Raw genomic sequence first — 15,487 nt, 5'->3', positions numbered from 1 at the left:
ATGTAAACTGATGTAAAAAATTCTCAAAACATAATCGTTTCTATGATGGCAATAGATAACCAAATACCTACACAAAGTGATGTAAACAAAGGTTAAAAAAAGATACGTAGCTCACATTCAAGATGAAACACTACTATATTCGAAATTTCCTCCCATGCTTTAAGATCTTACTTCCACATTTTGTATGTAATCCTCATGCTTAATTACACTTTAAAGTTTCCTACATCGCCTTGAAAGATTCTCTAAGTAAATTTTAAGAATTTTGAAACAGCAAGACTCGTGCATTTTTCTAATTTATTGGACCACTGTCAACAGCATTTTCTCTTTAATCTTTGTTTGAATAGATCTACATTGTGCTCATATCAGTATGATCTGATGCCTATTACCTAAGTCACAAGGTTCGAATTCGAATTCAAATTTGACAATCATGAAATTCGGATGAAATTCAACAAGGGAAAAATTCGAAAAAAATTTGGATAAAATTCACTTTCTATAATTTTGTTTATTTTTAAATATATGTATACTTCTAATAAATTATCAGAATAGCAAGCCTTGTTGGAGAAAATCCGAGGGCGACCCAGCAGTTGCATGCACCCATGACCCAATAGATACAAAACATATACAAAGAATACCCACGACCAGCTGAGTTGTGTTTAGACGCGGATAGCAGTGCTTTATAGAGGAAATTCGATTAAATTCAATTTTTTTTATAGAAGTTTGAAATTCGATTAAATTCGAACCTCATCCATGAAAATCACCATATCCTGTGACTTAGCCTATTACTTCAAAATTCTTGAAACCAGGTTGGAAATGTCTTCAATCTTTGGTAAGAACGTAAACTTATAGCACTTAAATCATTGCTAAGGAAGATTATTTCTGTACCTGAAGATCAAGAGATGTCATTAAAATTTGCAAGCAACCCACAATTCGGACTAGAAAAAGCTTTAAGTTTAAGCAGCATCTAAAAACTCATAGTCCAAATACATTAGCAGTGCTCCCATCTAGAAGAGTTTCCAATCAGGTAATTCCTTTATGGTATAAATTAATTTTTCCAAAATAAAATAACTAATTATTGCTGCTACTCTTTTTTAAAGCTAGTCCAATCACCCTAATAAGGTCCAATCACCCTAGTTTAGAGATCTATTTTTCTGTTTCTTGTCATTAAATTAATATTTTAGATTTGTCAGAAAAAAATAGAAGAAAAATGATGTCTATTTTCAAATGTTAAATTTACAGTATTCTTTGACACCATCAAATTCTAAAATTCCAAATTTAAATTTTTTAAGCTTAACTTAACTGCACACCTAAATTAATGGGGCCACCAGCTTTAAATTATTCCCAGAAAATCTCAATAATACCTAATTCATTTTAAGAAACCCATCCATAAGACCTTTCCTTAAATTACTACTCGCTAATCTCACTTGCATTCTAATACACATTTCAATGATTTTATTGGATCTCTCGGAATGGTCGACGGTTAAAAGGTTTCACACAGGCCATTCGCGGAAGCATGCTTTCCTAAATTATATACTGTGTACTCTAATCTTAGTAATAGAATTGCTTTGGATTAAATTTACATCAGAAAATCTTTTCAAATTTCTGAACCCTCGCCCAATAGTCAAATTATAGCACAAATTAGTATATCTGAAGTCTCTATTAGGTATGAAATTCTTCATTCCAGGCTAGCAAACACTTCTTTATCACGAATACTTTTATACAGGCATTCTATTGATTAAAAACTGGCAAATATTCCAAAGAATGAATCAAATTAGTCACAAGGAAAGTTTTTGCAACCGGAAAAAAGAATGTGAAAAATTAGATTTTTCTTGTACATCTTTATGATTATGGGCTCCATCCAGTCATTTGCCCTCCACATGTGACTGTACCATAAGTCAGCACAAAATTCAATGCCCTTAATCAGGCCAAACCTGCCACATGGGAAAAATCCAAAAAAATGGAAGAACAATGGCTTCTGGTGGTCTGTGGTGTTGGACAAACGTGCATAGTTGATGATTTACAGTTTTGTTATGAGAAATTAATAGCTTGCTCTGTTGGAATTGTAGTGACCCAAAACAGGTTCATGAACTGAGATTCAGGTTGTTGATAACCACCAATTGCAGATAGAACAGCTAGTTTTAACAAACTTTCATCAACAGAGACTGTGGTTCAAATTTTGACGAGGCTCCGGCTCCCCACACTCTCAAGGCTTCTCGTTCAACTAATGTGTCCAAAGCTGACATTACTTTCGTAAGAGCCCACCACACAAATGGAGCTGCTAAAAATGCATATGCACCTACAGACAATGCTCTTACTATACCATTAGAGTAGAACGGAAAAGCCATGGCAATGAGTGACCCAAATATACCCAACCAAGGGGTAAAAAGTGGCAAAGCTGGGAGTAAGAATGCATTTTTAAGAACAACCCCAAAAGACATGGAGCCTAATAAGTAAAGCCCCCAGCCTATTACAGGGTGAACTGTTCTAGGAACAAGGAAAAATGGTAGTAGATAACTTCCCACCATACATGTGAGAACCAGTAGCTTAAGAGAATTTGGGTAGAGTAGAAAACCCTGCTCAGGTTTCATGAGGCAAAGCTTCGACAAAGAGGGATGGAAACCCTTAAAAGCAATTATAGAAACAGCCATTGTGACCAAGTAAAAGAGTGACTCCAGGAGAATCAGAGGCATCTCTGCACCATACCTGCAAAGAATTCAATATGTTAGATAAATGCACGTTCAATCAAACAAAGAGATAATGACTGTACCAGGTAGCCAAACTTTACTTACCCTATTGTTTGAAACCTCTGCTCATGCCAAGAAAGCCCTAGGGGCAGAACAGGCCATGACCACCAATACCATGGCTTCAACCAAGGCGCACTAGGAAAAGTGATAACACTATTTGGTCCACAAGGTACACGCCATTTCAACTTCAAGTCTGCAAAACAGAACAAATACCGTCAGTTTTAAATTCACCATGCTTGTCAAATTATTCCTACAGTCCTTACTGAAAGCAGGAACAAAAGGTATCATTTTACTGATCTATGTTTTGTTTATCCAATTTTGGAAATATCAAAACAGAAGAAAATGTCTGTGAGATGAAATATAGGGTGGATGCAACCCTGTAATTAATAATTAACAATAATTATTGATATGAATCTCTCTCCCTAGTTGGCATAAAACAATGCAGCTACCAGGTTAGAGAACTTCGATTCTTTGAGGGAGTCGACAAAATTCGAAAATCTGAAATCTTTAGGTAAGATTTCTGTAAAATTCAATGCTTCTGGATTTAATTGTATAGATTTTTTTCATCAACGTTTCGAATCACACTCTGTGATTCATCATCAAGACTGTAAAATTTCTGAGCTGAATCGAACAAACTAATCCTATCCAAAAATTCGGACTAACCAGATTTGGTAACTATGACATAAAGCAAAATTTATACTCCTTTTGCCAATTCAAACAAGCCTAAATTTCATTAGGTGTTAAAATTATCCATCTCCGCGGAAAACATTAGCAATATGGAAAACAGTGGCATTAATTATTAGAGTATCCAAACATTCAATCTAATTTATGGTATAAACTTGATTGAGATCAGAATATACCAATAAAGAACAGTGTCGACAAGAACAGGCATGCAACACACAAGTTTAAGGTGTGCTGCAAAATTTGCCATACCAACTGAATACAGAAAGTGACAAAAACATGCAGTTTGATGGGGAATGTTTCTGGGGTGTTACAAAAAGGTGCCGAATAATTAGATAGATTCCATTATATAGTATGTAAAGATAAAGGGCCTCTAGATTTGCTATTGGTCAGGTAAATCAACAAAATCTGGTAAATGTAAAAGTAGCCCTTGAGAACAAACAGTTAAGAATTCATCCTGATGAATTAATTCAGTTGGCTGAGAAAAAGAATTAATCATGCTTGAAAGAGCTCTGCAGGCTTATACGAATGCTGGCAGAAGTTTGACAGGAACACACTCTGCTGAGAGGTGAAGTCAGATATGTACAGAGCACAAGAAGCATTCTTCTACGACTTACATTAAAACTTAAAGACACAATTGACTCATACTATACAAGTTTTACTTGCAAATAATTTGGAAATAAATATAAGAAAATTTTGGGAGCCCTACCAGAAGTTTTTCTTAATTTGTTTTCTTGAGTTGATATGTTATGACCTACGCAGGCTAATCGCTTGATGATTGATCCTATAGTCTGTTATTCTATATGTGCTTTGGATTGAATGGCATGCATGTCCTTGATCGATAGCTCAGTTGAGAACATGATCATCAATCATCGACAGTGGATTTTCTGAAATTGGCCAGAAGTGGGCATTTTCTACCATATTTTTCAGTAAGATCAGGGAATTTATCATAAGAGTGTACAATATTTGCTTAAGTTACAATTCACCCCATATACCCATTATCAAAAATGCATTCATCAAACAAAAGTTCAAACAATAATTTGCAATATTGGACTGAACTCTGCCTGAAACTTTCTGCATCAGAGGTGGAGTCATACTCTGTTACTGACCGTAGGACAAAGCTAAACTCTATCATCTGGGATCGTAAGAGAGAAAGCTTAAAAAAAAGACAGTACAATAAAAAAACCTGAAAAAGCGGAATTATATTAAAAATCTTGAAAGTACTGGGTACGAAATCAAAATACATATCTGTATTATAGAACCAGATTTACTTACAGAAATATGAAGCATCCATCTGATATCCCAATGGAAGTCGATAAAGTCCATCTAGTTTAGATCCATTTACAGGAGGATGAAACATCGGCCTATCAAGCAGGTCGTCAAAATATGAAACCAAAAAACCTTGGTCTGCACCATCTCTATTGCTTCTCAAACTACTCACTTCATGCAGCATGCGACGGAACACTTTTTCTGAGGGCTGCAAACAAAGAAGCCAAATTCAGCGAGCTAGATTCGCAGGTGTGGAACTACAATCTGGCATGAATCGAATGGTTTCTGAATAAGGCCATTCTCTGAAAAATTCATAGAATCTGGTCAAGTATATTAGAAGAAGGAAAAGAGCTAAAACAAGGTCAAAATAACATACCTGTAATACAAAAAGCCCTGTATGGAAAAGACAGGGATTGATGAAGGTAGCACAAAATTGCCCACACTGAAAAAGCTCATCCGTGTTCTGCAGGAAAAGATTGTCTGCATCAAGCATCACAACACGTTCATAATCCACAAGCGTCCATGCATAGAGCTTGTTCAGTGTGAGAGTAAATCGCTTGTTGAACCCTTGCCGATAACTATAAGGGTTCTCAATGTTCTCCACAGACTTCACTATGACCCCATCTTCATGCCTGCAGAAGAAAAGAGATATATTAAATTAGCCCTTAAATTTGACATTGAAACCACTAGGATAAAGAAGGCAAATTTCCTACATAACCTCAAAAAATCTAAAATAAAGCTAGATTTTATATCTCTGCATTGCCGTAGCACCAGAATTCCAAGCCGTACTATGACCAAAATCTAGACTCAATATATGCATAAACTGGCCCCAGAGAGCGAAGGGAATGGATCCAACTGAGAAATAAAGAAAAGGATGCAGGGTCTTACAGGGTCCTTATCCAATTCTGCGGAACATCTTTGGAAGCAATAACGAGGAGGTCTGCATCCACTTTGAGGCGAATCAATGAGAGAAGCATAACCCTGATAGCTACATAGAACTCATAGTCCCTCGGCGTCCCCATGTACATCATTGTAGCATATGCGTTTTTGGAGCTCTGTTTTGCAGGCGAAGCAGCTCCGTTCGCACCAGAGAAGCAGATTCCAGCCACGAGAAAAATACAGAAGGCAAGCCTAGCCATTTGAGCTGACATCCGATCCATCTTGCAAAGGCCAAGTAACCAGAACAAACTACCTCGAAAGATAACCTCTATTCGATGAACCTGTTAAGCATACAAATCTCTGAGCTGGCAATAAAAAAATGCCAGCTAACCTGATTTCCTCACCTAACCAAAATGCAGATTAATAACCGGCTCAGTTTACCGAAAAAGATTTGCCCGGTGCTCAAATCCAGAGTCCCGAGACTCAAATTTAACACAGCGGCGACATTAGCGGGGGCATTAAAGTTCAATATCCAGGTCCTCCCTGTAATTTTACAGCAAGCAATTTAGGGAAAAACCCGATAAAATATTATCGAAGGCAACTTGCCAAAGTTAGCACAAAGGCTGCCAGAGCACAACTGCAACTTGTTAATATTGTTACAGTTCACAAAAAGGCAAAATAAACAATATCCCCTTAAGTCTCCCCTAAAGCAGAAATATCCACGCCTTCAAATCTCCTCCTAACTTTCTTCCCCCAGACTTTTCAAGAAGCGATTCAATGAACGCATTTAGAAGAAGACAAAAATCTTTACAGACTTAGGAAAGCCAAGAAAATGACAAATAAACTTCTTTTTACACCAAAAATAATCAAATTTCCTCAAACTTGTCCCTAACAAGAATGAAACATGTCAAAAGACTGACAAAGCACAATTTGAGACCCTACAGCGCCATATATCTCCTCCACAGCTGCTACCGCCTCGGCCAAAAATGAAAGCACAAATCTTCTAACTCAATCCTATCCAGCTAGAAATACTTGGCACAAACTTAGAATATTACTGCACAAATTTAGTATAAAATCTGTTTGCTCAAGTAAACACAAATCATCCTAAACACACTCTTATACAATGTCGCCAAATCTTTAAGCCAATAAACACCGCACAGAGCATTAAAATGCGCGTAAATGAAGCGAAGCAGTCAAGCAAAGAAAATCTTTAAAGCTACCTACTCCGCCATGGATCAAGTCGTTCCACCTCCCGCCTCTCGTCTCCCACTCGTTTTGTCTGCCGCACTGCTTCACGAGCACCGATTTAACGCGTCCCTCTATTTATCACCAAGCCGGAATTTTTCCTAGCCGTGTAGTTGGAACGACGGGTCAGACGACACCGGCAAGTCCAAATGTCACCTCACCCGGTGGGATTCGAACCTGTCCCCGCCAAAAACCTTCCCTGGGATTCGCTTCTCCTTCCTCGCCTTCCTCGTGGTATATTCCGGATGTGCTCTACTTTATACATTTATTAATAATGAATGATTCATTTCGACGACTAGGTAACGTTCCTGTTTTTGCACAACTGCCAGTTGAAATAGTCGGCATTTATAAATGCCGATCATCCTACGTGGAATGTAAGACTCGTCGTTGTATCGTGGGGCATGAGAACCCCTCCTTAACTAGGATATTTTATGGTTATATCCAAGTTTGGGACATATGTATTATTGTTGTTGAATCGGGTATCGCCCTCACGGGATGAAAATGAAGGGGTATTTTGACGGGGACACGGAAATTCTTAAGGAAATATCTAAGGATATTTGACTGCATTTATATGGTTTAAAGAACACTTGGTGTGGGTATGAATAGGTGTCTAGAGTAGTTAACATCAATCATTTATAAAATTGTTTATTCGATGGCGTTATCCGCAGGAAATGGAGGACGCTTGTGTTTGTTCCGTTGTACGGGAGTATCCGTCCCCCTCTTATCTCTTTATCTTGTTTCTGCTCCCTCTAGTCTTCTATAGCCATACAACGGTCAAGCAAACGGTAATACTAAGTTTAAGGAATAAATCAGAGTGGCATACATTGAACATAGGTCAACTCTTCAGATTATGATTATTGTATTGCATAAATGAGTAGGTATTTAAATATATATACTATGATTATTATTTTTTGGTCAGTAAAATATTTATCTATACTATGATTATTTTATTGCATAAATGATTAGGTATTTAAAAATATTAGGAAAGATATTGAGATATTAAAATAATATCTGTAATGATTTATTTTAATATCTAGATATTTAAATATTTAGAACTTTGTCAAAGGGTACTTGATGTATGTGAAAGTTTATGTTGTAGGTGTCTAGATGGCGCTAAGTTCAAATCTTCTCTAATATTGTATGTGTGGTATTCATGTAATTCTAAATTAATTATCGATTTATATGAATAGTTGATCTTAGTTTTACACAATTCATGTAGTACTTAAAAGATTATTGAGGCTAGTCATGGGCAAAAAATTCAATTTCAAATATTTGGGGAGTGTTATTAAGGAGGATATTTTGCATATGGATTTGTCTCTGGAATGATCCATGATATGGGACACCATCAAAAAGTATGTTCCGCTTAATAAGATGGGTCTTTTTTAGATAGTTAACAAGGGTAATAATGTCTTATTTGGGGAGGACTCTTTGGATAACCATCCTCTTACTCTATCGTCCTTTCCTCAATTGTAATCTTTACAAGACATTTTTTTGGAGGTGGGATAGTCCAGGGTTGTTGATTTTAAGTATCACTCTACTCTTGGAAGATCCACAATCCATAGGTGTAAAGAGCCTTCGAGTTGGCCTATGGGGAGCTATATGGTCGATGGGGATACTTGTTGGAAATATGAGTTGATGTGTTGTCATGGTTGTCATTGATGTCAAACTTGTTGTTCTGGTTTGGTCTGAATGTCTATGGTGCAGAGTTATCTTGTTGTGTTGTTGGTGCAGTTGTCGTGTTGGTTGTTTTGGAAGTTGGGTCTGAAATATGTTGTTGGTGTTGAATATTATTGTTATCTTCATTGGATATAGTTTCGATATCGTGGATATGTTGGTTCTATGGTCCAGAAACATCTTTGTGTTCTTTGGGTGTTGTGGTATTGTTCATTGCTAGTTGTGAGATTCTATGTTTGACCTATCCTTAGGTCCGGATATAATTTGTAGAAGCCTGTTTGATGTTTTATGGGTCTCATCGTAGCGTGTGGAGAACCAGATTTGAGTTATTTGCTTTGTAGAGTATGTTTTGATTGGTAATTGCTTATATGGCTACGTAGTGTGTGAATATGTTGTTGGTAAGATTCTGGTGATTACGGATCGGTGAATTAATCTTTGGAAGATGTGTTTTTGGTCCTCTCTTTCTCCTATAGTGGATCAGTGTGTGTGTTTTTGGTTTGAAAAGTATATTTTGTTTTAGGTCAACTTGTTTTAAGCTTTAATGATCTATCTTATATATAAGGCATTTGAATGTTTGAGTTAGTGGCAATTCAAAATGAGAGTGTAGATGATGTGGTGAAAAACAAAGATCAGAGGAAGTGTGAACATTGAAGAAGAGTTGTGTTCGAATGATATGTAAGTTGTCTTGTGACAGTGATAGAGAGTTAAGATAGAGTGTTGGCTGTTGAGATTAGAGTTGCATGTGTTGATGTTGGTCGTTTGATGCAGAGTTCAAGGATAGCTTCATGATCAGGAGATCCTTCTTTTCAGATTATTTTTATGTATCTTGCCCTGAGTGCAGTTAGCTTCAGATTTTGCAAGTCCTCTTTGTATCTTGTCCCATGATCAATTAACCTTGGTGTACAAGTGGACAAAGCAGTGAGCTCTATCTTTGTAATCATTTTATATATAGTGGATTATCTTATGGGTTGACCCCCACCATTGTTTTTCCTTATTTAGGTTTTCCACATATAAATCTTGTTCATGTGTTGGATATGTATTGTTCATTAATTGTTTTTGTACTTGTGTAATTGTTTGTTTGGATTGATACACCCCCCCCCCTCTCAGTCCTTCCTTGGGTTCAACAATTGGTATCAGAGCGTGGTTCCTCTTGAATAACCTTAATTGTTTGAAGTAGATCTGATAGGGCATAGGACATTTATTACAAAGTTCCTATCTTTGATGGTACAATTTTTTTGTACTAGAAGGAGAGAATGGAGTCGCATTTGGAGACATTGCAAAATGGAATTTGGGAGATCATTCACACTGGATATACTAAGTCATAGGGTGGTGTTAAGACTCCAGATGAGATAAAGTCAAAGGAAGCTAATGCAAAGGCTAGAGCTATAATTCTGAGCTACATAAGTGATTCAGTGTTTGGAAGAGTGAAAGGATTGAAGGAAGTTAAAGTTGTGTGGAACAAGCTATGTTTGGCATATGAAGGTGATGCAAAGACAAAGCAGGCTAGGCTAATGAATTTGAAGCAAAAGTATGAGTACTTGAGAATGCTTGAAGATGTAGTTGAGAACTATATTCACACAGTGACTAATCTTGTTGATGGCATTAGAGTTGTCGGAGGACATTTGGAGGAATGTGATGTTGTTCATAAGATCTTGTTGACCTTGCCTAAATCCTACAAGTCGCGAAGATGTTTTATACAAGAGAGTAATGATCTGAGCAAATATTAAATCGATCAGCTTATTGGTACCTTAATAGCCTATGAGATTTCAGAAATGGAGGAAGAGAAAAGAGAAAAGAGAGAAGTGACATTTAATATTTCTAGGTTTGATGATCTGAAAAACAGTGGAGACCTAGATGAAGTTGAAGCAAATTTTGTGAGAAGATTTCAACAATGCATTGGAAAATATAAAGGAAAGTTACCTCTGAAATGTTTTTCTTGTGATAGAATTGGACATTATGCTTCTAATTGCAAGTACATAGAAGATTATAAGAAATCAGATGAAGATGAGAAGAAGAACAAGTTTAGAAGACGCAACTTCAATAGAAAAGAGAAGAAGGGATTGTGCTCTATTGAGGAACATACATCTAAAGATGAAGCTGATGATGACTCGAATAAAGAATCTTTGTTTTTAGCAATTGAGGATAAGGAGAGTGCTTTGGAGAAACCAAAAGATGAGAAGATTGTTAAGACTGTGTTGCATGCTAAGATAGAACTGAATACATGGATTATAGACTTTGGATGTTCAAATCATATAACCAGTGACAAAGACAGGTTTATTAATCTGAAGAAATGTGATGGAGGATCTATGAAGTTTGTTGGAAAAGATGATGCAGCTATTAGAGGTATTGGGAGCATTTCAATTGATGGTAAGCATAAGACTGATGATGTTTATTATGTTGAAGGATCAAGACATAGTTTGTTAAGTGTTAGTCAAATGTGTAGAAAAGAGTATGAAGTTTTGTTTAGTTGTATGAGATGTGTGATTAGAAAGGAGAAGACTGGCAAAAGAGTTGTAGAAGGAATTAGAACAGTTGGAAATGTTTTACTTCATTAAAGATAAAGAGGAGAATAATTGTTGTCTAGTGCAAAAGATTGAGATTGTTCTTGCAGTTCTAGAGAAGACAAGTGATTCGAAAGAAAGCAAAGAGAAGGAATCAAATGAAGAAGAAGAAGAAGTGAAAGTTCCTACTAAGTATGTTCAGAAATATCATTCAAAGAATCGGATAATTGGAGATAAAGCAAAAGGTGTTCAGACAAGAAGGAAGATTGCAGAAGCTCAAGATCAAGCTAATTATTGTTTTCTATTAGTAATTGAGTCAAAGACATATGAGGAAGCAAGCAAAGATAAACGTTGGGTAAAGGGTATCTAGACTAGTGGACAAGAATATAATTGGAACTCAGTGGGTATTCAAAAATAAGTTGAATGAGCAAGGACAAGTGATAAGGAATAAAGTGAGACTGGTATGTAAAGGATATTCTCGAGTAGAAGGTATAGACTTTGAAGAAACTTTTTCTCCTATAGCACGGATGGAAGCTATACACATGTTTCATGCATTTTCTGCTTACAAAAACTTTAAGGTTTATCAAATGGATGTCAAAATAGCATTTTTGAATGGAAATCAAGAAGAAGAAGTTTACATTGAGCAACCGGATGGATTTAGATTGACAGAAGATCTAGATATGGTGTGCAAACTAAAGAAAGCTTTGTATGGACTTAAACAAGCACCTAAAGCCTGGTATGCAAGATTGTACAGGTATTTACTTCAATAAAAAAATTTGAAAAGGTACAACAAACAATAATCTTAAATTCAAGATTGATGGAGATAAGTTGTTGATTGTTATAGTTTATATTAATGATATTATTTTTGGAGGAAATGATGATCTATGTAAAGAATTTACTAAGGAGATGCAAAATCAATTTGAGATGTCAATGATTGGTGAGTTGTCTTTCTTTCTTGGGTTGCAAGTTAGTCAATCAAAAGATGGAATCTTTATTTCTCAGAGAAAGTATGTAAAGGAAATGTTGAAGAAGTTTGGTTTTGATGATTGCAAACCGGTTACTACTCCTTTAACCCTTGGGTGCAAGTTGAGCAAAGATGATGAGTCTCTGGAAGTTTGACGGAAGAAGTACAAGTCGATGATTGGAGGATTGTTGTATTTGATTGTGTCTAGACCAAATATCATGTAGGTTGTTTGTCTGGTAGCGAGATTTCAGGTGAATCCAAAGGTGACTCGTGAGCAAGCAGTGAAAAGAATTTTTAGATACTTGAAAGGAATAGTGAACTTTGGACTTTGGTACAAGAAAGGTGGAGATTTCATGTTGAAATCCTATACTGATGTAGATTGGGCCAAAAGTGTTGATGACCGGAAGAGTACTAGTGGTGGTGCATTCTTTTTAGGTGACAGATTGGTTTCTTGGTTTAGTAAGAAACAAGATTCAGTTTCCTTATATAATGTTGAAGTAGAGTATATTGCAACAACATCTTGTTGTACTCAGGTGATGTGGACGAGACAAACTCTTAAGGATATCAAGGTAACATATGATGAAGCAATTCCTATTTTGTGTGAGAATACAAGTGCAATAAACATTTTGAAGAATCATGTTATGCATTCAAGAACAAAGCACATTTCAATCAGATATCATTATTTAAGGAAGAAAGTGGTTGAGAAGGAAGTTCGGTTGGAATACATTTCTACAAAGGAGTAGGTTACAGATATTTTCACTAAGGCATTAGCGAAGGATTCATTTAATATTCTTTGGGAGAATCTTGGGGTCATTTCTCCTTCTTCTTCTATCTGGGTGCATTATGGGGATGCATCTTCTAGGGGGAGCTTCATGCCTTTTTTGTTCATGGATTGATGTTGTGGCCGCTCTTTGGGGGAGCAATGGTCTGCAGTGTTGTTGTGACCTTTCACCTTGATGGCAAGGGGGGGGGAGATTGAGTTATTTATTGGGAGAGATTGAGTTGTTGATTGAGAGAGATTGAGTTGTTAGTTCAGGAGAGATTGAGAAATATGGTCTGGAAGAGTTTTAGAGATACTGAGCAGTATTTTTCTTCTTTGAGTTTTGGCTGAAGTGTAGGTTTTATCAAGTGCTTATCAAGTGTTATCAAGTGTTGCCATCAATGACAAAGGGGGAGATTGTTGGAAATACAAGTTGATATGTTGTTGTGGTTGTCATTGATGTCAAACTTGTTGTTCTGGTTTGGTTTAGAATGTTTGTGGTACAGAGTTATCTTGTTGTGTTGTTGGCGCAATTGTTGTGTTGGTTGTTCTAGAAGTGCTTGTGTCTGAAATATGTTGTTGGTATTGAATATTATTGTTATCTTCATTGGATATAATTTTGATATTATGGATATGTTGGTTTTGAGGTCTAAAAACATCTTTGTGTTCTCCGAGCACGTTGTGGTATGATTCTTTGTTGGTTGTGATATTTTATGTTTGACCTATCCTTAGGTCCGAATATGATTTGTGGAAGTGTGTTTGATGTTTTATGGGTCTCACCACAACATGTGGAGATTCAGATTCAAGTTATTTCCTTTGGAGAGTATGTTTTGATCGATAATTGCTTATATGGTTGCGTAGCATGTGGATATGATGTTGGTTAGGTTTCGATGATTACGGATCGGTGAATTAATCTTCGGAAGATGTGTTTTTGGTCCTCTCATTCTCTTGGAGTGGATCAGCATGTGTTTTTTTGGTTTGAAAAGTATATTTTGTTTCAACCTGACTTGTTTTAAGATTTGATGATCTATCTTGTATATAAGGCATTTGAATGTTTAAGTTAGTGGAAATTTGGAATGAGAGAGTGTAGATGATGCGGTGAAGTGCAAAGATCGAAGGAAGTGTGAACAACAAAGAAGAGTTGTGTTCAAATGATATGTAAGTTGTGCTATGACTATGACAGAGAGTTGAGACAAAGTGTTGGTAGTTGAGATCAGAGTTGTGTGTGTTGATGTTGGTCGCTTGATGTTGAGTTCAAGCACAACTTCATGATCAAGAGATCCTTCTTTTTTGGATTATTTTTCTATATCTTTCCCTAAGTGCAGCTAGCTTCAGGTTTTGCAAGTCTTCTTTATATCGTGTCCCATGAGTAGTTAGCCTTGGTGTACAAGTTCAGAGCAGTAAGCTCTATCTTTGTAATACTTTTATATATAGTGGATTATCTTGTGGGTTGACTCCCACCATGGTTTTTCCTTGTTTGGGTTTTCCACATGTAAATATTGGTGTTCAAGTGTTGGATATGTATTGTTCATTAATTGTTTATGTGTTGATGTAATTGTTTGTTTGGACTAATTCACCCCTCCTCTCGATCCTACCTTGGGTTCAACAATACTTTGGCTTCAATTTTGGCTAAGAAACCCTATAGTTCCCCAGAGGACTTATTTGCCCTTGCTTGGGTTCATGGTTGAAAAGAAATCTATACAGTTGCTCTTGGGTATCAAATTTTGGAGATACAAAGATAGGGGAATATAGAATTGCCTTGGTAAAGGAAGATTTGAAATAGGTTTGTATGGCCCAAATGCAATCTCTTCTTTTGGCTTTTGAGTTAGGGTAACTATCTTGCTTGGCATAATATTAGGAAAAGAGGTTTACAAGGGTGGTATTTAATATACTTTCTTTGCCATAATAATGAGGATTGCATTAGTCATATTTTATTTGAATGTCCATTTTTTAATAAAATTTGAAACTTATGGTTGAAGATCTAAAAAATTCCTATTATCTATGCTACTTCCCTGCCTAAATCTTAGAATAGTTTTGGTTATCCACCTACCTCAAATTCATTCCTTCTTTCTACTTGGGACTTCGGGTCTTCATTTATTTTTTGAAAAATTTGGTTGGAGTGAAATCAAAGAATTTCTTATCAACATCATAATAGAGTCTTACATGTTTGGTTTGAAATCAAAAGAATGATCAAAGAAACAATTAAGACCAGTTTTAATCTGAATGAACCTCTTTCTTCTTCTAATTTACATTTGGTTAATCTTTTAGAGCTTTCAATTTCTCCCTCCTTACAAATTAAGCCTAGAACTAGGGTTTAGGCTCTTAGGAAAGCAAATAGATCTAGAAAACGGACTCTACCTCTTAGTGGTTTCCTCAAAATTAATATTGATGACTCTTTTAGAGGCAACTTGGGTATAGCTAGAATAAATGGTGTTGGACAACTTAGTGAAGGCTTTAGTTCTTTTTCTTTTCTTCATTGGTATGGGATTTCAATCCAATGATCAAATGGCTTGGCTTGGGCATTGCTAAAGGTGCTAGAAAGAGCTTATGCTTTAGGGTGGAGAAAATTTTAATTTGAAATAAACTCTATTGTTCTAATTTCCTTTTTGGATAATAATAAATTCCAAGAAGCTTCCTAGAGATTGACTTTAATTGCCAAGTAGATCTTGTGTTTGAAATCTAATTTTGAGGTAATTTCTTTTACCCACATTCCTAGAGAATGAAATCGAGTTGTTGATTATTTAGCCAAATGGGCCTCTAAAGGGAATCGTAG

General features: G+C 36.1%; 1 protein-coding gene across 6 annotated transcripts; it reads right to left on the bottom strand.

Moving 5' to 3' along the window:
- Nucleotides 1-1,747: 1,747 nt before the first annotated feature.
- LOC131047642 (putative glucuronosyltransferase PGSIP8) lies at nucleotides 1,748-7,053 on the bottom strand. 6 transcript variants are annotated; one of them, XM_057981424.2, is made up of 7 exons: nucleotides 6,791-7,043; nucleotides 6,012-6,113; nucleotides 5,580-5,911; nucleotides 5,068-5,323; nucleotides 4,698-4,899; nucleotides 2,787-2,934; nucleotides 1,748-2,700 (listed from the first exon to the last, which is right to left on the bottom strand). In XM_057981424.2, the coding sequence occupies exons 3-7, from the start codon at nucleotides 5,849-5,851 to the stop codon at nucleotides 2,136-2,138; spliced, it is 1,443 nt and encodes a 480-aa protein (XP_057837407.2). In that variant the 5' UTR covers nucleotides 5,852-5,911; nucleotides 6,012-6,113; nucleotides 6,791-7,043; the 3' UTR covers nucleotides 1,748-2,135. The 6 variants fall into 6 exon arrangements, with proteins under 6 accessions (XP_057837407.2, XP_057837405.2, XP_057837409.2 ...); XM_057981422.2 differs by having other exon boundaries at nucleotides 6,795-7,043; XM_057981426.2 differs by lacking the exon at nucleotides 6,791-7,043 and adding an exon at nucleotides 6,513-6,784.
- Nucleotides 7,054-15,487: the final 8,434 nt, after the last annotated feature.

The sequence above is a fragment of the Cryptomeria japonica genome, chromosome 10 (assembly GCF_030272615.1).
Source record: "Cryptomeria japonica chromosome 10, Sugi_1.0, whole genome shotgun sequence".
NCBI classification, from domain to species: Eukaryota; Viridiplantae; Streptophyta; class Pinopsida; order Cupressales; family Cupressaceae; genus Cryptomeria; species Cryptomeria japonica.
This window is presented reverse-complemented; position numbering and strand designations above follow the sequence as displayed.

Excerpts from the sequence above, each read along its gene's own strand:
- LOC131047642 (XM_059212158.1), bottom strand. The coding sequence starts at position 5,851 with ATGGATCGGATGTCAGCTCAAATGGCTAGGCTTGCCTTCTGTATTTTT. Across the intron at positions 5,324-5,579 it reads CAGAATTGGATAAGGACCCT|GCATGAAGATGGGGTCATAG; the intron begins GTAAGACCCTGC and ends TTTCTTCTGCAG. Across the intron at positions 2,935-4,697 it reads GATGGATGCTTCATATTTCT|ACTTGAAGTTGAAATGGCGT; the intron begins GTAAGTAAATCT and ends TCTGTTTTGCAG.